General features: G+C 36.1%; 1 protein-coding gene across 1 annotated transcript in view; it reads right to left on the reverse strand.

The window, feature by feature from the left end:
• The window catches only part of ADAM7 (ADAM metallopeptidase domain 7), a 62080-nt gene extending 43079 nt beyond the window's left edge, over positions 1-19001 (reverse strand). The window contains exons 1-4 of the mRNA XM_074220263.1: positions 18992-19001; positions 10946-11049; positions 7945-8094; positions 3549-3625 (exon numbers count right to left, since the gene is read on the reverse strand). Coding sequence (XP_074076364.1) covers positions 3549-3625; positions 7945-8094; positions 10946-11049; positions 18992-19001 — 341 coding nt within the window. The remainder of the gene's footprint in view (positions 1-3548; positions 3626-7944; positions 8095-10945; positions 11050-18991) is intronic.
• Positions 19002-21935: the final 2934 nt, after the last annotated feature.

Here is a 21935-nt window from a genome sequence, read left to right on the forward strand (position 1 = left end):
AGAGAACGCAACTATGATGGACCCATCACATTATTAAAATGTCAAGCGTATTTTTGCCAAAAAAAGACTATTTTTATGTATAATTCACACAGGGAAAGCACTCACAAGGGGGTTAGAAGCATTACTGAGACACCCTGGATTTCTCTCTTAAGAACTTTGGAGTTGATTGTGCAGCATAGGAGACACTGGCACAGGACCACCCAGTATTGTGGGTCCTCCTCAGAGAGGATGCTGTGTTCTATGAGCAAGTTAGAATGGAAGTTACTCAAGGGAAATGTGGGACACATAAGTATAAGCACCCCAGTGTTCCCATGGACCATCTGTAGAGCAGCCAAAGGAGGGCACACCCACCATAGGACACACCCATTTCTAACATAGTGATGTTCTGTTGATAAAGGACAGGAATCAACCCCCCCCCCCCCAATTCTTCTCCATATTTTGTGAAGTTCTTTTTCTTCCCCTCAGAGAGGATATAGAAACTCGTATAGAGTTTTAAGAGCAGTTTAAGGAGATGTATCTTCTCAAGAGATGAAAATATAATTGATTAGATGAATAGTCAGTCATTTGCTGGTTGGGTGAGTAATATCATCAAGGTACTTCAGTTAACTAATCTTTAAAACGGCATAATAATGCCTGAATATGATGCAGTGAAGAGCTCTAATTCATAACATGTGAGGGGGTAGTATATCAGGGAACATTCTATTTTAAAAAGAACTAGCAAGGAAACCTACTGGTATAGGTAGAAAATGAGGATAATTCAATCAATAGGTTTTGTTTCATGAGTTCATTCTGGACGGGTTCTCACGGGAGTGGAAAAGGAGGGACAGAAAACGGAATGTGGAAGGGGAAGCATTGACAGAATATATCAATAGTTAGACAATGGGAAATGAGGGACAGGCAAAAGTGATTACCTGAAGGCCAGGAGGAAGATGGAAGAAATAAAAAGGAGGAAAATTGGAGGGGAGTCAGAATTATGGAGGGAAAGTTAAGCAATAGTTCAGTTCCATAGGAGATTAGAGCATTGGTGCTAAAGTTAGAAAGCCATGAGTTCAAATCCAGCCTCCAAGACTTCCTACCTGGGTCTTATGTAATTGTTAATTATTATTATGAGACTGAGCTCAACTTAAGATGTGTAGGCACTCTATCTTCAATGCAATATTCTATCTCTCTTCCACCTCTCCCTTTCCCTCTCCCTCTCCCTTTCTCTCTCTTTGTCTCTGTCTTTCTCTCTGTCTCTGTGTCTCACTGTTTCTCTCACTCTGTCTCTCTGTCTCTCTCTCTGTCTCTCTCTGTCTCTCTGTCTCTCTGTCTCTCTCTCTCTCTGTCTCTCTCTCTCTCTCTCTCTCTCTCTCTCGGCTCCAACCAAACTAGGCAACTTTCCATCGCAGGAACATAGATAGCATTCTCTTCTTCTGCTCCCTTACTTTTGCCTAGACTTGTAATATAGGTACAAATCCAACCCTTGATTTTGCACATAATTCAGTTCCCAGAACCTCAACTTCCTCCTCATTAAAATGAAGGGGATAAACACAAAGATCCCCAAAGTTTATTACAGATCTTGTTCTAAGATACTATCTGATCCCATCTTTGGGAATATTTTCCTTTTCCTTTTGCTATTAAATCCCTGCCTGTTACCTTGGGCAAGTCACTTAACCCCATTGCCTTAAATAAATAAAATTAAGAAAAGAAAAAGAAACTGAATCAGTGGCAGCAGTTTCCAGACCTTTTGGGGCAGTTAGATGGCACAGTGGTTAGAGCACTGGCCCTGAAGTCAGGAGGACCTGAGTTCAAATCTCTTCTCAGACACTTAATAATTACCTAGCTCTGTGCCCTTGGGCAAGTTACTTAACCCCATTGCATTGCAAAAACTAAAAAAAAATCCCTGCCTGTGGTTTATACCCCAACACAGATACCTCCTTTGGGAAATCTTCACTCTACCCATCAACAGTGACCTTTTCCCTTTCTTCCCTAATCCAGAACTTTGTTCTGCCCCCTCAAGTGTACTTGCAATATAAAATGTTGCTTTGTTTTTACCTATGCATCATCTAATTCTCTCCTCCTCATCGTCTTTTTCCTTGTAGATCCCTTCTCTACACAACTGCTGAAGTGATGTCACTCCCCTGTTCAAAAAACTTCAATGCAGGGGCAGCTAGGTGGTACAGTGAATAAAGTACCAGCTCTGCAGTCAGGAGGACCTGAGTTCAAATCCAGCCTCAGATCCTTAATAATTACCTAGCTATGTGACCCTGGGCAAGTCACTAAACTCCGTTGCCTTAAATAAATAAAATTGAAAAAAAAGTTTCAATGCCTCCCTATTGCTTTTGGAGGCAAAAACAATTCTAATTGACATCTCACATCCTTCTACTCTGGTTTTGGCCTCCATTGCTAGTAATATTACACATTCATTCATGCCATTCATTCTAAAATTTAGTCATAATCTTCTGTTTGTCACTGATGACATTTGATCGCCTCTCCTTCTGTCTTTTGTATAGATTTTCCCTGCCATATCTGGAATATCTTCCTCTTCTCAACCTTCCAAAATCCTCAAAGCTTAGCTCTGGAACCACTTCCTACCTGAAACCCTTCTAGATTCAACTAGAGCAGGGGTGGGGAACCTTTATTTTCTACCTAGGGCCATTTGGATATTTGTAACATCATTTACCTACTATATTTGGTCAAACATTTAATTAATTCATCCATACAAAGCTCCTAGATTTATTAAATTTCAAGTCCCACCCGTGGTTGCGGTGGCAGCACCACCCCAAATGTGCCACAGGTCAGATATTCCCCACCCCTGACCTAGAGACATGTATCCTCCCCATCACTTAGTATATATTCTCTTCATTTCAACGTGTATATATCATTTCTCTCAAATGAATGAATGTTAGGGTCAGGGACCATTATTTTTGCCATTGTATTTTCAGTGACACATACTTCAAAGGGTTTTGTGGCATGGGAGATAAAGTAGCAATATTGTACTCAGAAGAACCCAGTTTTAAATCCTGCCTTAGCTGTGTGACCTTGGCTAGCCAATGTAGTTCTCTGCCCCTCTGCTGTTTAGATAGGTCTCAGTGGTCACCTCTTCTAGTTTTGGCTCAATCATTTTATGATCTCTAGTCCTACAAAATGTTTCATGATTGATTAGTTGATCTTAGGAAGAAGAAGTAATAGCAATGATAGTTGGTGGAGGAGAAAATGGTAATGGCTAAAATGGAAATTGGCACTTGATGATAGGAAAACTTTTCCATTAATTAGAACTCTCTAGGAGAATTGTCTACTATGGGACCTAGTGGGCACACTTCTTCCCTGTGACTCCTGATGTTTTCTGGTATGGATTAGACTGATATAAGGCAAAAGACTGGCAAGATTCAGGTCAGACTAGATCACTTCTAAGGTATCTTGATACTGTGAGATTCTACAAATCTATGACTCAAGAACAAAGAAAATTTTCCCATTAAAATAGGATTATTTGCCAGAGAGATTTGAAGCAACATTTAGATAATTCCATGAAAGTTTTTTTTTTATAATTTAAATACTATGCAACTCACTCTGTCTTTCTCAAGTGAAGCACCATTGGTTTACCATGAAGAATCATCTCATAGAGGACCTCTTCCTCATATTTTTCCTGAAAGGGAAATATGTATTCCAATTAGTTCAAGGTCATTAGGAAAATCTGCACACTTTACATATAGTAAACATTTAATCAGTTTGCTGAAATTAATTCAATTTTCATTGTTTTTTTTTCCCTTCTCTTTTGAAATTATATGTAGGTTGAAACCAAAGTTAAGGGGATGAATGCTCCAAAGTGAAGTCAAGTCTTTTCATTTCTTTATGTTAAAAAGAGAAACAAAAGTTACTGATATGACTGAGAAAGAAAGGAAAATAGAGAACACATGAAGATACCAAAGATGATTTGTGAAACAGTCGTGAGGAAAGGGACATGTGATAACCAAAGCTGTCCCACACATATAGTTCATCTTTCATGTAAGAGGTTCTTCCATGGGCAAAGATTTTCATGCAGTATGAGTGATTTCTCACCTCTCCAGCCTTTCCCCTGGAGACGCTGAAAAGGGTTTTGGTTGTTAAAATAAAGGACAGAGTAGTGTGACCATTTTCTTTTGCAAAGCACAGTTTCCAATGTTCAAACATGACTTTAGTGGGAATGTGGTAAAAGAGAAGAAAGTGTTATATTTGTGTTAGGGGCTTACATTTCAAATCTTGGCTTTGCCACTTATTACTTGTGTGTTATGTGATCTTGGATAAAGCAATTAACCTATGTAGGCCTCAATTTCTCAAATATAGTAGTTGCTCAATGACTAAAAAGGCCCTTTAAAGGCCTAAATCTGTGGGAGTTTCAGAGCAGAGCCAGGAAAGCCTAAATTCAAATCTAGCCTCAGACATTTAATGGCTGTGTGGCAGTGGGCAAATCACTTAACCTCTCTCAAACTCAGTTGCCTCATCAGAATTTACTCAATTTCATCACTAATAAGCCCAGTCTTAATCAGTTCATCAATAATCATGTCTTAGGCCCCCATTGTAGATCAGATACTGTGCTGAGCCCAAGGGAAACAAAGACAAAGAGAGTCATTGCTTTCAAGGAACTTGCAATGTAATACATCAGACAACATGAAAGGAAATATGTACCAACAATCTACATACAAGATAAAATGGAGATAATCAACAGAAGGAAGGAGCTAGTGTTGAATGACTTAGGAAAGATGTGGGATTTCAGCTGGGACTTGAAGAAGGCAAGGGCAACCCAGAGGGAGCAGCATCTGAAGAATTTGAGACAGTCACTGAAAATGCCCAGAATCTCAAGACAAAATATCTTATGAAAGGATTGACAAGAGGGGCTGTCTAATATATTTACTTTTTCCTAGTTAGAGGACATTAAGATACTTACTGGAATAGTATAGCAAGAAAAATAGTAACCAATTCCCATTCTTCCCTTTTACATTATAAACCTGGGAAACTCTCACAAAAATAGGCACTATAAGTGACAGTAAAGGAAATACCTAGGGAGTATCAGTGAAGGGCTAACACATAGGGAAGATGAGCCTGGGTCCTCATAGAGAATGACAAAATTAGAAAACTGGAAAGGACCTCAGAGGTCAAATCAAACTCAGACCACAAAGAAATCCCTAATATTACATATCTGATAATAGACATCTAGTCTCTAATTATAGGCATCAAAGGAGGGAGACATTATCACCTCTCCAAGTATCACATTCTACATTTGGTCAGTTTTAATTATTGAGGCTTCCTCCTTAACATCAAGACTAATTCTGCTTCTTCACAATTTCTCCCCACTGTTCAGCTTCTATCCCTTGACAGCAAACAAAGAAAGTGAAATCCTTTTTCAGGTCCTTAAAGATCCATCATATCAGCTTCTTCAGGTCTTACCATATGCCGTAAAGTTAAGGTACCTGACCTTGATGGCTGCCCCAGTCTAGATTATCTCAGTCTAGAGAATGTTTTTCTTAGATGATGGCACCCACAACTCAATACATTATTCCAGTTGTGGTCTAATCAGAAAAGAGGATATAGAGACTGCTGCCTCTCTATTCTGAGAAGCCATCCTGTTTATGACCCCATTTTAGTGGCAGACTCACATTACATGCTGCTGATCGATAATGAATTTGCCATCCTACTCAAAGAGTGGCACACATGTGGTGAACGTGTATGGCCAAGTGTTATTCTTCTGGGTCTTCCTGGTCTTGGGTAGCACTTATTCCTATTCAAGTACAAGATGAAGTCTGGAAAGTTCGGAATGGAGAAAGGAGGAAACAACAGAAAAAAAAACCATCCTTGAGCTGTGTGTGCTGCACACATGCCCAGGATGCATGTATCTGGGCCATACATAGGCAGATCCAATGCTGCACAGGTTTTCATTGTGTTACTTCTTTTTGTGGGTTGGATCAGACCTCTTCACCATTGATTCAAGAGGGCAGCTAGGATATGCAGTGGAAAGAGCACTGGTCTTATAGTCAGAAGGACAAGGGATCAAATCTGGTCTCCAATACTTGACACTAACTAGCTGTGTGATCTTGATGAATCATGATGAATCATGATTATCTCACATCCAGGACCATCTCCAGTCATCTTGATTCATATCTAGCCCTTGGAAACAGATGGCTCTGGAGAAGAAAGTGAGACTGGTGACACAGTACAGCACCCCCCCTCCACCCTGCCACACACACAAATCCAGTCATCTGCTTGGCAAAGCATCACCTCCCTGATGTCTTGGTCTTCTTTGAGAATGAAGAACTAGCATCATATAGATTGACTATAATAGACCATCTCACCCATGAGTGACATATCCATCCATGTGGGGGTGGTACATGGTATCTTGTAGGGTCCTATTCCCAGCTTGTCGTGACCACACACAGCTCAAGGTGTTTTTCCCCCATTTCCTCCCTTTTCAATCCCAAGCTATCCAGACTTCAGCTTGTACTTGAATAGGAACAAGCTAACTAAGACTAGGGAGACCTAGAAGGATCAAATATCTTGAAGAGACTCCCATGGATTTGTAAGTCATCACTCCTTTCTTATTCCTCCCTCTTGGCTTCACACTACCATCCTCTCCCCCAATCCTTTCCCAGTAGGAATGATTCCAAAAGCACAGTTTAATTCCTCACTTCATTAAGATGGCAAACTTCACCCTTCTAGGAAGCTCTGTTCAGAGGAAGGGACATAACTGCACAAGTAAGTTGGATGACCTGAAGCGACCAGCTAGTATGCTTCCAGAAGATCACAGGATCTTAAATTTTAACCTGCTGCCTTATCTTCCAGCTGACCTAACCACACATTCTAAAAACTTCATGTCCTTGTCAACTCCTTCACCAAAACCCCTCAGGATTGGGGAGAAAGGGGAGAGGCTTTTCTACCTTTCAGAAGGGAGAACTTTCCTTTATCTACTGTCTCTCCCTCAGTTACTGTGTGTTTTTTGAAAGCAGGGACTACCTTCCTTTTCTATTTATATCTCATCCAGAATATTCACAAACATCAAAACTGGTTTGATGGAAATGATGGGGAGTTTCAGAAGTTATTAAATGAAAATGAATACTTCACAGGGTTTCCCAGCAGAACAGTTAATTTCTCTAAAAAGGCATTATTTAACTTCATCAAAAGTAAAGTGAAAGTGAAGTTTAAGAGAGATGAAGGAATCTTTACTCAGTAAGAAAGCAAATGAATTTCAGTTTTATGCTGATGGCAACAATCTAAAGCACATTTATGATGCTGTGAAAAGCTATTTAAGAGTCAAGACTACAGTGCATCACAGCTATTCAGTGTTAATACAATCATATGTTTGTGATAAGGGCATAATTCTGGATATATTTGTTAAATATTTTCATAATATTCTCAACAGATCATCATCAGCCATTGCTAACATCACTGTCTTTATATCTTTACTTGAAGTTAATTCATCTCTAGCCAAATTTCCCACTGAAGTAGAGATTTTGAATGCCATTAGACTCCTCTCATGTGGTAAAGTCACCGAAGCTGATTTTATTCCAACTGAGATTTACAAGGAAGGGAGGTCCACTATTCATACAAAAAATAACTGAGATCTTCTACGTTATATGATAAGAGGAGTTTATTCCCCCCCAGGGATTTCAGGGACGTCTCCATTGTCCATTCCTATAAAGGACAAGGAAATAGGCTGTCCTCTGACAATCACAGGGCAGTCATTACTTACTAGATTCTTGCCAGAGTCCACCTTAATAAGTTGGTCCTTTGTTTAGAAAATTGTTATCAACCTGGGAGTCAGTATGGTTATAGGAAAGGATGAGGAATGGTTGATGTGGTATTTGTGGGCTAACATTTCCAGGGAAAATATAAGGAGTAGAACAGAGATCTGTACACAATGATCACTGAACTGACCAAGTCCTTTGGAGCTATTAGCTGTGAAAACTTGTGAGAGATCAGGACAAATTGAGTTGCCTGTAGAAGTTCATTAGTATTGTACACCCGTTCCATGACATCATGCTTACCAGGATTCTGGATAAGGGATGATGCTGTCATACTTTCCCAATTACCAATAGATTGAAACATGCTCTTTAGCATGATGTTTTCAGTGATGTGATTGGATGCCTTCAATGAAGGTGGAAACAGCATCAAGGTCAACTACCTCACTACTGATAAAGTATTTGACTTGTAAAGGTTACAAGTCAAGCTGAAAGTGGAGGGAAAGTTGGTAATAAAGCTCGTTTTCAGATGGCTGTGCCCCAATGCAGCCTCTGAGGCTAGGATGCAACAGAATGTCTCAATTCTCTACAGTTTGTGCTAATTTTGCCCCAGAAAACAGAAGTTCTCCACCAGCCAGTGCTGTACTATCCTTACATGGAGTCATCAATTATGGCAAATGGAGACATTTTCACCACTGTGGATAATAAGCTCACTTACCTAAGGAAGGAAGTCAAAAGAAGTGAAACAAAACACTCTTAAGGTCTCACTGAAGAATTTTGGTTTCAATTGTGAGACATGGGAGATACTTGCAGAAGACCATCTACCATGGTGTGCCAATAGCAAAGAAGGTGCTATGCTCTCCAGTAAAGAATTGCAAAACCTCAAAAGAAATTGAGATGCTCAAATTTAGAGCCATTTCTATGCCAAATGCTCCTTTGCCAGACTTGTGGTAGAACTTTCCAAGCTAATATTGGTCTGATCAACCACAATCAGACACACTACATGCCATTTTGTTTCTCTTCAAGTACAGATAGCATAATTATTGGCACAAATTTAGGATCTACAAATTACACAACTGATGATTAGAAACACATGTCAAATAGAACTTTCTTACATAAACTAACAGAACACAAATTCATATCCATACATGGCCACCTCAAATTCTCCTTGACAACTCAATATAGAAACTCAACTGAAGTCAGAGAATAATAACAGTCAAAATTGCTGCCTGCAGGCATAATATTGAACCATTAAAATTTAATATCAGTTGTTTTTAATGTATGTGTCATACAAATGATCCTAGTCTTCAAAGTATGTAGAATAAAAAATGTCTAAATATAGAGGTTTAGCAGAAAAATATCAAATCAATGTGTGAGTCAGAGGAAGTAGATATCACCTTTATTTTTTTCTAATTGCTCCAGGAATTGTTTCCAGTATGCTTTCACTGAGCATGAGAAAGATGAGTTCACACTGATACTTTTATTGAATTTTAAAATAGTAATTTTATTCACACGTCCAATAATCTAATATATATATATATATATATATATATATATATATATATATATATATATATATATATATATATATATATATATGTATATATATATGAATAAGAATAGTGGCTTGCCCTAGACAATTTTTTCACTGAACTATCAAAATGGGAAAAATGATAATCAATTACAAAATGATGGTATTTTAGAAAGTGCTCATTGTATTATCTGTATAATATTCCAGAGAACATTAAAATACAGAAGAAGAATAGCAGAATATTGATTCATCCCTAGGCTATATCTAACCCCAAAAGAATATGGCAAGAATGAGATGCTAATAATGCCATGTTCTCTTCTAGGCAAGATGCATTGAAATAGAACTACCAAAAAGAAAGGGGTGATTTACTGGTATCCTGAAATCAAAGCTCAATGCAAAGAATTTACCTAAAACACTTATGAACTCAGACACTTACTAACTCTTAACCCCAAAAAGCAAAAACAGAAAACAAGAAAAAAAACATTTTTTCCCATTTCAGTTTATAGTCTTAAAAATTACTTAAAAAAACAAAACAAATTGCAATGATGTGCCAGTCTAGGCAAATGAGAAAAATGAAGAATAACAGATTTGGAAAATATATTTTAAAAAATCTGATGATATTTTAAAACGAAATTTTACTGATATCCCTAATTTTTGTATCATCTAGATTTTGTTGAACTCCTTTCCTAGAGCCATTTCATATCAGAAAGAATAAAAAGAGATAAGATGCAAAATTAGAGCAGCGAATTACTTCTTCATTTGCCTTGGAAACTGTTGCACCATGCAAAATGTGGAGGAACCTTCAAGGGAAAACCCTATTTAAGGCTTGAAATAAATAGGTATTACAACTATTATTATGAGAGCAAATAAAACAGAGCTGGAAGCTTCGAATTGTATGAACTGAGTGACCTGCAGACTTCTGGCAGATCTCTGAAAAGCCGCAAGAAGCTCTCAGCAGTCCAGAGAGCTAGGCGTTATCCCCATCCAAAGGAAGAAAAACAAAACAAAACAAACAATAGCAAAAAACAACACTTTCAAATATGATGAACATTAATAAAAATTATCTCCTATTTATCTCTTTCCCTTAATCCTTATTCCTCATACCGAAAATGATTGATTTGTAAACATGTTTATCAAAACGTTGTATTAACCTTGACTGTCCTTTGCTGGGGGGAGGTGAGTGGGAAAGGAGGATGGAAATAAATTTTGTAACTTAAAAATGTACAGTTGCATTTGGATGAAAATAAATAAATAAATTTGACAAGAAAAAAATGAGAAAAAAAGAAAAGAAATGGGAAAAAAAAGAAAAAGTCACAAGAGAAAAATGGCTCTGGCAGAAATTGAATCCCTGTAAGTCTCAGGGGCTTAGTCTTAAAGGGGTTGACTTACCAAACCTGGTCTTTTTTGTGACCCCATATCTGTTATCAGACTCTCAGTTCAAAGATCCCAGATATTTCTGTTTCTTTGCTCATGGACCAGTGGGGATTTTGAACTGGAAATAGAGCGCCCCTCTCAGTGACTAACAAGAGAAATGATGTATTAGTATCTATCTGGATGTTTCCTCTGACTGACCCCTATAACTGGAAAGCTTTCCCTCCTCTGCTCTGGTTACTGACACCCCTAACTCCCTTTGAATCCCAACTAAAATCCCACCTCTTACAGGAAACCTTTTCCAATTCATAAGCCCTTAATCAATGTTTATTGATTGATTAGAGAGAAGTCGTACCTGTGGACCATGCTTTTGGTTTTTCTCTGTATCTCTTTTATGAAGCATAGGTTGCTTTTGAGGATACACCTTTTCATAGACTTCTTTGTTGTGGCCTTCAGCTGCTAGAGGAGAAAAGAAGGGAAAAAAACCATTTAACATCTACTATGTCTTCCCAACAGAATTAGGTGCTTGTTAGATCCCTGGGTTTATTTGTGAGGATATAGGAAACCTTAAGAAAAATGATAAAAATTGATGAAATATATTCTGGTCTTTTCTCAGTTATTCTCCTCTTTTGAGCATTCTCTTCTTGTTAGTTTTGTCATTCTAGATTTTTCTCCTGATGATCTTCCCTCCTATCTAACTGATTCCTTTTCTCCTTTTCTGCATCTCCAGTCTGGGTCACACTCACTAATTCTCAGTGTCCCTCAGGGTCTGTCCTGGGTCCTCTTTATCTTTTTCTTCTAGACTATTTCACATGATGGTCTCATCAGGTCCCATGGATTCAATTATCATCTTTATCCAGATTATTCTCAAATCTACTTATCCATTCCTTACCTCTCTGCTGACTCCAAACTTACATCTTCACCTGCCGAGTGGACTTCCCAAGCTGGATGTCTCTTAGGCAACTTCAAGTCAACATATCCAAAACATTGGAAATGTCATAATCCCCCCACCAAACCATTTTCTTTTTCTAATGTCTATTACTGTCAAGAATACCACCATCCTCCTGTTCCCACAGGCCCCCAACCTTGATGTCATCCTTGACTCTTCCCTAACATTGACCTCTTATTTCCAATCTTTTGTCAAGGCTTGCCCATTTTACCTTCCTAACATCTCCTGCACCTGTGCCCTTCTCTCCTCTAACATTGCCACAACCCTGGTCCTTATCATCTCATTGCTGGACTCTTATAATAGCCTGTTGGTTGGACTTTTACATTATGCTATTGTTTATTGTCCTTGCCACAGATCTCTTCCATTTATTCAAGAGATCTTAAATTGAGAGAGATTGAGAGAGATTCATGAAGCACAGATCTGACCATATCATTACATTACTCAACAAATTTCAAAGTCTCCCTATCATCTCCAGAATCAAATATAGAACCCTGTTTATCATTCACAGTCCTGCATAACTTGCTTCCCCCTACCTCCACATGTCCAGTCTTAATACATTTTTCAATTCCCACCTATACTTTATGATCCAGTGACAGCGGCCTCCTATCTTTTCATCGAATAAAACATTGCCTGTTCCTTGATTTTCCCCATGCCTAGAATTCTCTCCTTCCTTCTAATTTTCCTGGCTTCTTCAAAGTTGAAGTTTTTCAGGAAGCCTTTCCCAACTTTCCTTCTGCTGATTATTTTGCAATTATACTCTATATAAGTTGTCTATATATAATTGTGTGTATTGTATCCAATTGCATTGGATAGTAAACTCCTTGAGAGTAGTCATGTAATCCCTCCTAAATAAATGTTTATTGATTGACTCACTACACCGCCCCGCCAACACACACACACACACACACACACACACACACACACACACACAAACAAAATTACTTTTCTGGAAATTCTTTCTTTCCTTCATAGTTCTTCAGAAAAATCAGAGATTAGTGCTGCATTCTGAAAATGATCTTGAAATGAATTCATCCTTGATGACTAATATATTGCCATTCTCATCAGGTGAGCTACTTCTCTTAGATTATTATGTTCCTCTCTAATAAACTGCTCTCATGATATCAGCCATTTCTATTTTAGTGTGAATGGTTAGCACATTAATCTCCTCAGAGAGAGATTTCCTTTTGAAATCTGACATCAGATTAGGGGAGAGGAAATATGATTAGTGAAATGAGAACTGGGCTGTGATTTAGGAAGAATGGAATTAAACCTCTGTCCCTAGCACATACTAGTTGAATAACCCTGGACACGTACCTAGACCTCTCTGATCCAGGCAAATGTCTGACTATAACCAATCAGCCAAGCAGCAAGCATTTATTAAACGCTAAGTGTTTACTTTTGGTTATGATTCAGTCATTTTTTCAGTTGCATCAGAATCTTTGTGATTCCCTTTGGGATGTCCTTGGCAAAGACACTAGAGTGACTTGGCATTTCCTTTCCAGCTCATTTTGCAGATGAGGACACTGAGGTAAATGTCGTGAAGTGCCTTTCCTGAGTTCACTAAGCATCTGAGGGCCAGATTTGGACTCAGGAAGTTGAGTCTTCATGACTTCAGACCCAATGCTATTTGCTATAGAACCCAGGTGCCCAGTTGCTTACTAAAAGCACACAAAGAAATGTAAAGCATTTCTAACCTCTAAGAATTAGCATTCCAATGGAGAAGTAATCATGCAAATATCTCAATGCATTGAATACACTTACATTGCAATGCAAATATGCATATATAGACATGCATATGTATATAAATTTACATAATCTAGACATAATCTATTAAAGAGATTTTTGGTTTTCAGTCCAATCCAACTTTTTGTGATATCATTGGGGGTTTTCTTGTCAAAGTATGAGAGTAGTTTGCCATTTCCCTGTCCTGTTTGTCTCCATTTTACACATGAAGAACTGAAGCAAAAAAAAGGTAAATAAAAACACATCTGTGTGTATGCTATATATATAAATATAGATTAGATATAGAGATAGATAGATCATTAGATATAGATATAGACATGGACATAGATTTAGACATAGATATAGATACATACATATATATATATATATATATATATATATTTGTAATTGAAGTGGAAAGTGATCTCAAAGTGAAAACACTGAATGCGTAGTTGGACAAGTCATTTGCAGAAGTATATTGAGTCATATTTTGCAGGAGATACCTCTTTCTAATATTAGGTCAGAAGAAATATTTCCATCTGGAAGTCCCCTATAATGATGCAATCACAAGCCTAGTTTTCTCTCAGAATCCTGAAAGATTTGATAGGTTGAATGGTCCAAAGGAAAGAGGACTCAGGAATTACAATCTCTCATTTGATAATTTCATTAATGGCTAATAAATAAATTTTAAATTTAATTTTTTTATTTTTATTTATCATTTCTATAGAGATGACCTATAACCTCAGTTGTTTTTTTCTGAGTGAAGACTCACAGCACTAACGGTTTTAGGGGTATTTTGAACTGGATGTTCCAAAAGTATCTCAGACTCAATATGTTTAAGATAAATCTGATTATCTTTGCCCCAAGCCCATGCCTCTTCCCAGTTTCCCTTTCCTGTAGCATCTTCCTCCAGTTCCCCAAGTTTTGCTTGACTCATTAGCCCACATATTTAATCACTTGTCATATCTTGTTTCTATCCCCAGATCATCTCTCATAGGTTTCCCATTCTTGCCACCTTCTTCTACTCCAGGCATAGTTAAGTTCTTATCATCCTCTATGGTCTAGACTATTGTGATAACCACCTTCCACATGAAGCCTTTCTTGTCTCCATCCCCACAATGACTAGGGCCTGATCCTCCCAAGATTATTTTATATTTGATGTATATATATATATATATATATATATATATATTGAACTCAGGTACTCCTGACTCCAAGGCCAGTTCTCTAACCATTGCACAACCTAGCCGCCCCTATTTGATATATTTCTAAAAAGTCTAACAATAGTAAAAAGACAAGAAAAAGAAAGGAAAGATGAAAAAAACTCTCCCTATTTGAAATACTAGGGACAGTTTTATCTTACCTCTCATATCATCAGTGTCAACAAAATTAAAATTAAAATACTACAAATAGTAATTTACAGTTTTAATGATATGTCACTTATCAAAGGTAAACTTGATAGAAGTTAATGAAATATTAAACATTATTTAAAACTAATTTAAAGAAACAAAAGAGTATCTCAAAGGAAATTATTTTTAAAATGAATAGAAAAATATCTTTTCCAGATCTCAAACTATCATAAAAATAAGAGTTATCAACACAATTTGGCATTGATTTTTAAAAAAAGAATAGATCAGAACAATGAATCAAACTAGACAAGATAGAATTAGAAACTGAAAAGTGTTAAGAAATAGGATCCCAAAGCTCAGTGTTAAACAAATTCCAAATCATAAATTACATGGAAAACAAATTGATATTTAATGAGAAATACTGAGAATACTGGAAAGCAGGCAGATAGAAATTGAATCTAAATGAAAATTTTATTTCATATTACACAATAAATATTTTTAAACATTTCCATGTAAAGTTTTGCATTTCAAATTTTATCATTTCCTTTACCCCTCCCTGAGACTGTAAGCAATCAGAAATAAGTTATACATGTACAACTATGCATAATATTTTCATATTAGTTATTTGTACATGAGGTATGGAATAAAAAGGTAAAAGAAAGAAAAAAATGAAAAAATCTTGCTTCAATCTCTTTTTAAACATCAGTTCTTCCTCTGTAGGTGGATAGTCTGCTTTATTATTAGTTCTTTGGGGTTGTCTTGGATCATTGTATTTCTGAGAATATCTGGTATTCACAGTTTTTCAATGAATAATATTGTTACTATGTATAATATTCTCCTGGTTCTGTTCACTTCACTTTTTATCAGTTCATGCAAGTCTTTCCAGGTTTTTCTGAATTCATCCTGCTTTTCATATCTTATGTCACAATAATATTCTATTAAAATCATATGTCTCAACTTGTTTAGCCAATATACAACTGAGGGTCATTTCTTTAATTTCCAGTTCTTAGCCACCACAAAAAAGCCTGCTATAAATATTTTTGTACAAAAAAATAATTTCCCCTTTTTGTTTTCTTTTTTTTATGCTTTTGGATTCAGTTCAGTCACACCAACAGTTCATCAGTGACCCAATTTTCTCATATCCCCTCTAGCATCCATCATGTATTGTTTTATGTCATTTTAGCTAATCTGATAGGTGTGAGTTGGTAATTCAGAGTTGTTTTAATGTGAATTTCTCTAATCAATAGTGATTTAGTGTATTTGTTTTATATATAGATTTGTATTTTTGTCTGAAAATTGTCTATTCATATCCTCTGACCACTTATCAATAGGATAATGTCTTGTATATTTTTAAATTTGAATTAGTTCTTTATATAATTGAAAAATGAGGCCTCTATTAGACCTAGTTGCTTTAAATTATCCCCCTTTGTTCTGTTTTCTTGATCATTTTGGTTGCATTGACTTTGTTTATGCAAAAATGCTTATTAGTTTTATATATAATCAAAATTATCTATTTTACATTTTGTAATTTTCTCTATATTTTGTCTAGTTTTAAATTCTACCCTTATTCATAAATATGACAGATAAACTGTTCCATTCACTCTTAATTTCCTTGGGATATTACCTTTTATATGTTAATTGTGTACCTATTTTGGTCTCATCTTGGTATTTGCTGTTAGATTTGGCCTATACCTACTTTCTGCAAGAATTTTCCAGTTTTCCAAACAATTTTTTATTGAATAATGAAGCATTGTTCCAAAATCTTGGGTCTTTGTGTTTATCATATACTGGATACTATTATAATTTACTATAGCATAATGTGTACTTAATTTATTCCAATGAACACCCTTCTATTTCTACATTAGTACCAAATTGTTTTAATAATTGCCACTTTACCATTCAGTTTGAGATCTGGTATGAATAGACTACTTTCTTTTACATTTTTTTGTAATTGAATCCTTTGATATCCTTGACTTTCTGTTCTTCCAGATGAATTTTATTTTTTTCTAGCTCTATAAAATAATTTTTAATAATTTGATTAGTATAGTGCTGAATATATCAATTTAGGTATAATTTTCTTTTTTATCATATTGACTCAGTCTAACCATGAGCAATTAATATTTTTCCAATTGTTTGGATATAAAAGAAAATCATTTTTGTGAAAAGTGTTTTATACTTGTGGTTATATAGTTAGTTCCTGGGTTTGTCTTGGTAGGTAGACTCCCAAGTATTTTATATTGACTTAAAGTTTTCCTTTTTTAAAATGGAATTTATCTTTATATCTCTTGGTCCTAAATTTTATTGATAATATATAGAAATCCTGATGATATATGTGGGTTTATGTTCTATCTAACAACATTATAAAAGCTAAAAATTTCACAAAAGTTTTCAAGTAGTTTTTTAGCTGATTATTTAGAATTTTCTAAGTATAACATTACATCATCTTCAAAGAATAATAATTTTGTTTCCTTATAGTCCACTCTAATTCCTTTAATTTATTTTTTCTTTTATTGATATAGCTAACATTTCTAATACAATATTACCTAATAGAGGTGATAATGGGCATCTTGCTTCACCACTGATTTTATTGGGAAAATTTCTATCTTGTCTCTATTACAGAAAATGCTGCTAATAAAAATATTACTTATCATTTTAAGATAAATTCCATTTATTCCTCTGCTCTCAATTTTTAAAAATAAGAATGAGTACTATTTCTTCATCTATTGAGATAATCTATGATTTCTGCTGGTTTTGTTATTGATATGATCAATAATGCTGACAGTTTTCCTATTACTGAACCAGCACGGCATTCCTTTTTATTTTTTTTAATTTTATTTATTTAAGGGAATGGGATTGTGACTTGCCCAAGATCACACAGTGAGACAATTATTAAGTGTCTGAGGCTGGATTTGAACTCCTGCCTTCAGGGCCAGTGTTCTATCCACTGTGCCACCTAGCTGTCCCCAGCACTGTATTACTAATATAAATCTCACATGGTCATAGAGTAGGATCCTTATGATATATTGTTGCAATCTCTTTGCTAGTATTGTATTTAAATTTTTCCATTAGGGACATTGGTTTATAATTTTCTTTTTCTCTTTTGCTTCTTCCTGGTTTAGGTATCAGCACCATAATTATGATGTAAAAGAAATTTGGTAGTATTCCATTGTCTAATTTTTCAAAAATTTATATAATATTGGATTTTGATAGCATTCACTTGTGAATCCATCTATAATTTGGGGGATTTTTTCTTAGGGAGTTCTTTGAAGGGTTTTTCAATTCTTCCCCTAATTAATATTTTGTTTCTTTTCTTAATCTGATTATTTATATTTTTGGAGTTATTCATCTATTTTATTTAGATAGTCAAATGTATTGTATATAATTGGGTAAAATAGGTCATAACAATTGCTTTAATTTCCTCTTCAATGGTGATGAATTCACTCCTTTCAGTCTTGATAATAGTAATTTGGTTTTCTTCTTTCCTTTTTTTAAAATCAAATTAACCAAATGAGTTATCTATTTTATTGTTTTTCCCATAAAACTAACTTCTAATTTAATTATATCAAAGGTTTTCTTATTTTCAATTTTATTAATCTTTCCTTTGGTTTTTCAGGATTTCCAATTTGGTGTTGAATAGGTTAATTTATTTCTTTTCTAGATTTTTTTAGTTGCATACCCAGCTAATTGATCTTTTTTTTTTCTGTTTTATGACTATCAACAGTTAGAGATATAAATTTTATCTTAAGTACAGCTTTGTCTGCTTCCCATAAATGTTGGTGTGTTTCCTCACTGTTGTTATATTTTAATGAAATTATTCATTGTTTCCATTATTTCTTCTTTGATTCACTTATTTGGGGGGAGTAACTCCTTAATTTCTGATTAATTTTGTAACTGTCTTTCCATTAGCCATTAAGAAATGTAATTCTCATTACATTATGCTCTGAAAAGATTGTATCTCCAATTTTTCCTTACACAATAAATTTAAAAGGACTTGTAATCATAGCAGTAGTAGTTACCATTAAAAACAGATCATTTGCCTTTTTCCAGTTATGGGAAGAAAAAATTGTAAACAGGAAAGAAAAGAAACTCACAAAAAATTAAATTATCTAATTATGATGAACATGAAGTTGATTAACTTTTGCACAAATAAAATTGCCACATCTAGGTTGCCAAACTTAGTGATAGAGCATAGGGAATAAAACAGTATCATTATATTTCTCAAAAGAGAACTTGTATTCAAGATTATATATATGTGTGTGTGTGTGTGTGTGTGTGTGTGTGTGTGTGTGTGTGTGTATGTGTGTGTGTGTGTGTGTGTATTCATATGGACAACAAGATGGAATAGTGGATAGAACTGTAGTCTGGGTTCAGGAAGACTTACCTGTGTCCATATGTAAAGGACAGTTAGTCCAGTAGATAGTGTACTGGTCCTGGAGTTAGGAAGACTGAGTTCAAACAGCCTCTTATTAACTGTGTGACCTTAGGCAAGGCACTTAACCCTATTTACCTTAATTTCCTCCTCTGTAAAATTAGCTGAAGGAGGAAATGACAAACCACTCCAGTATCTTTACCATGAACCATCCCCACTTCCAAAGTGGTCACAATAGTAAAAAATGACTAATTAGCAACATAAAAATAACATTCTATTATATTCATGGGACACAATTTATTTAGCCATGATTATGTGTCCAAGGTTGTACTGGAGTCTGTCCTTATGTTGGAATGCATTTTAGGCCTTTGGAAATATTGTCTCCATGGTACAAATCACAAGAAGATTGAATATATTTCATTTGAACTAGTTTCTATTTCTCAATCTCAAGAAATACATAGATCCTAGGAAAACTTTGAGTTTGGGGCATCAATGTCTTAATGAAGAGTATCTAGCCATGCTCTTTTCCAGTCATGAGCTATTCAGTGGAAACCTGTTAACTTTAGTTCAGTCCTGTTTGGGAATTATACCCAAGGAGTGTGGGTGGCTTTTGAACTGTGGCATGTTGGCTCACTGCCTTCAGAAAGGACTTCTGCAATGTGTGGGAGGTTGGACTAGATTCATAGAATTTATTCAACACTTGCTATAGACAGAATCTTGAGCTAAAAAATGAAATAGATAAAAAGTTTAGAGACAATGTGGGAACATGGGAACTCCATGAATAAAATGAAAGTAAAATAAAAACACCGAACAGCCTCAGAGATATCACAGGTGTGCAATAAATTTATGAAAGAGACATACACAAATGCTCCAGGAAATCCAAGGAGCTTGGCTGGTGGTTCCACACTGAATAGGTTGATGTGGAAAGCTTCTAGGAGTGGGCATAGCTAATAACTAGCTTTAAAGGTCAAATAAGGTTGGTAAAGAGGAGGAGAAGGACAGGTAAGACATAGGGAAAAGTCTAAACAAATGGATGGAAAGAGAGAGGAAAGCATTGTGTTGTTTCAAGGGATAAAGTTCAAGGGACTTGAAAACAGTCGAAGACAATAACATGATGAGGCTACTTGTTACAGTCCATAAGTCTCGTAAGAGAAGTTAGGATCAGTTCTCAACTGTGTGATCTTGAGCAAGTCTCTTAACACTCTCTTATTCAGTTTCCTCATCTATTAAAAAAAAACAAACAAAACAACCCAGGTTGAACCAGATAACAACTGATAACTAGATAGCATCCAGCTTCGAATCACACTCTCTACCATGCCAGAATTCTAATGCAGACTCAAATTACTCCAAATTACTCAAAATCGGGAATATTAGGTAAGAGAAGCTTGAAATTGTTCAATAGACAATAAAGAGTCACTGGGGATTTCTGCATAGGAGAGTGAGAGAAGCAGGTTTCTCTTTAGATGATCCCCCAATTCTAAGATTTGAAGATTTAAAGATTTATTTTTTGACTGCCTGAAGTAGCCTCTGGATTGGAAACCCATGGTCTTGATTCCTGGGATTTCCACTGAACAAATGATGCATATCTTTGTGGCTACAGTGTCCTGATTGTGAAGGACAAAACTGGGTTGTTATTTTTTTTTAATTTTTCTGGGATCCAAGGTAGGTCATTTGAATCTGCAGAGTGTGGCGAGGGAAATGGGGGGAGTGGGAGATCTTTGAGATCCGCAATCAGAGGTCCCAGATGCTAACATTTATTAACTCTATGACTTTGGAAGATCACTGAAGCTCCATGGGTTTCATCTATAAAAAGAGACAATTTGACTTGCTTTTCTATAAGACACCTTTCAATTCTGAAACCCTAAGAAGTAAACAGACCCACCAATATCTGGTTCCCAGATCTAGCCACAAAATGAGGGAGGGCATGTTTGTTGTGGACACTTCCCTGGGCAAGAGCATGATATTGACTGCATTTCCAAGTTTTCTTTAATTAAAAGAAGTTTATCATCTCCAAAAGAATCAGACTTTCCCTTCTCATTTGAGAAACCTCAGACAACTTTCACTTATTTATTTATTTTCTCTCAGAGTCAGCCCAATCTCTTAAGTATTCCACATCTAAGATGCTGTGATTAGGGGTGCTTGAGGTACTATATAGATGAAGAAAGGAAGTGAAAACAATATCTCATATTTCCATACATGTTAACATTGCATTATCTCCTTGATTTTCATAACCATTTATGCTATTGTTTATGCCTCATTCTCAAAGAGGACCACAACATCAGAAGGGAGATGGCATAACTTGCAAGGGAATTGGACTGAAGGGAGGTAGGGCTATTCAAAATCACCAAACTCATTCTTTTCCAGAGCTATCTGGGTCCATTGGCAGATATAGATTAGGATGACTGGGGATGACCCCAGGTGGAACAAAATGCCCCGACCTTTTTTGAGGTTTTCCAGGTCTCAATTTCTCTGAGGCAATGCCCATTCAGTGTGCTTAAGGCTAGATAAAAATGAGACCATCACCCTATCAACAGAAACAAGGTTGATGAAACTACTACAAAGCCAGCCATAACACAACTGTGAAGTGCTACCAGTAGCTCCCATTCCTCAAAAACAACTTTGTATTCATTTCCTGTGTATTTTGATGCATTGTATCCTTGTTGGACTAAAAACCAAAACCCCACTAGGAATCATCTATTCAAAGGCATATGCAGAAACCCCTGATAAAGAGTTGAAATCCTACCTTTAATCTGAGTAATGAACAGAAATATCCACAGGAGAAAGCCCAAGAGCATGCTGAATGGTCCTAGCACAGGAAGGGAGACTGAGAGAAGCTGCAGAAGGTCTGGGTGTCCTCTGCCCTTTGGCTCACCTTGTACTGTGAGCCAAGGTGGAGGTGGGTGGTGGGAGAAGAATCAGAAAGATATGGGATGTTCTTGTCTGAGCACAGGGAAGT

The sequence above is a fragment of the Macrotis lagotis genome, chromosome 1 (genome assembly GCF_037893015.1).
Source record: "Macrotis lagotis isolate mMagLag1 chromosome 1, bilby.v1.9.chrom.fasta, whole genome shotgun sequence".
In the NCBI taxonomy this organism is placed as follows: domain Eukaryota; kingdom Metazoa; phylum Chordata; class Mammalia; order Peramelemorphia; family Peramelidae; genus Macrotis; species Macrotis lagotis.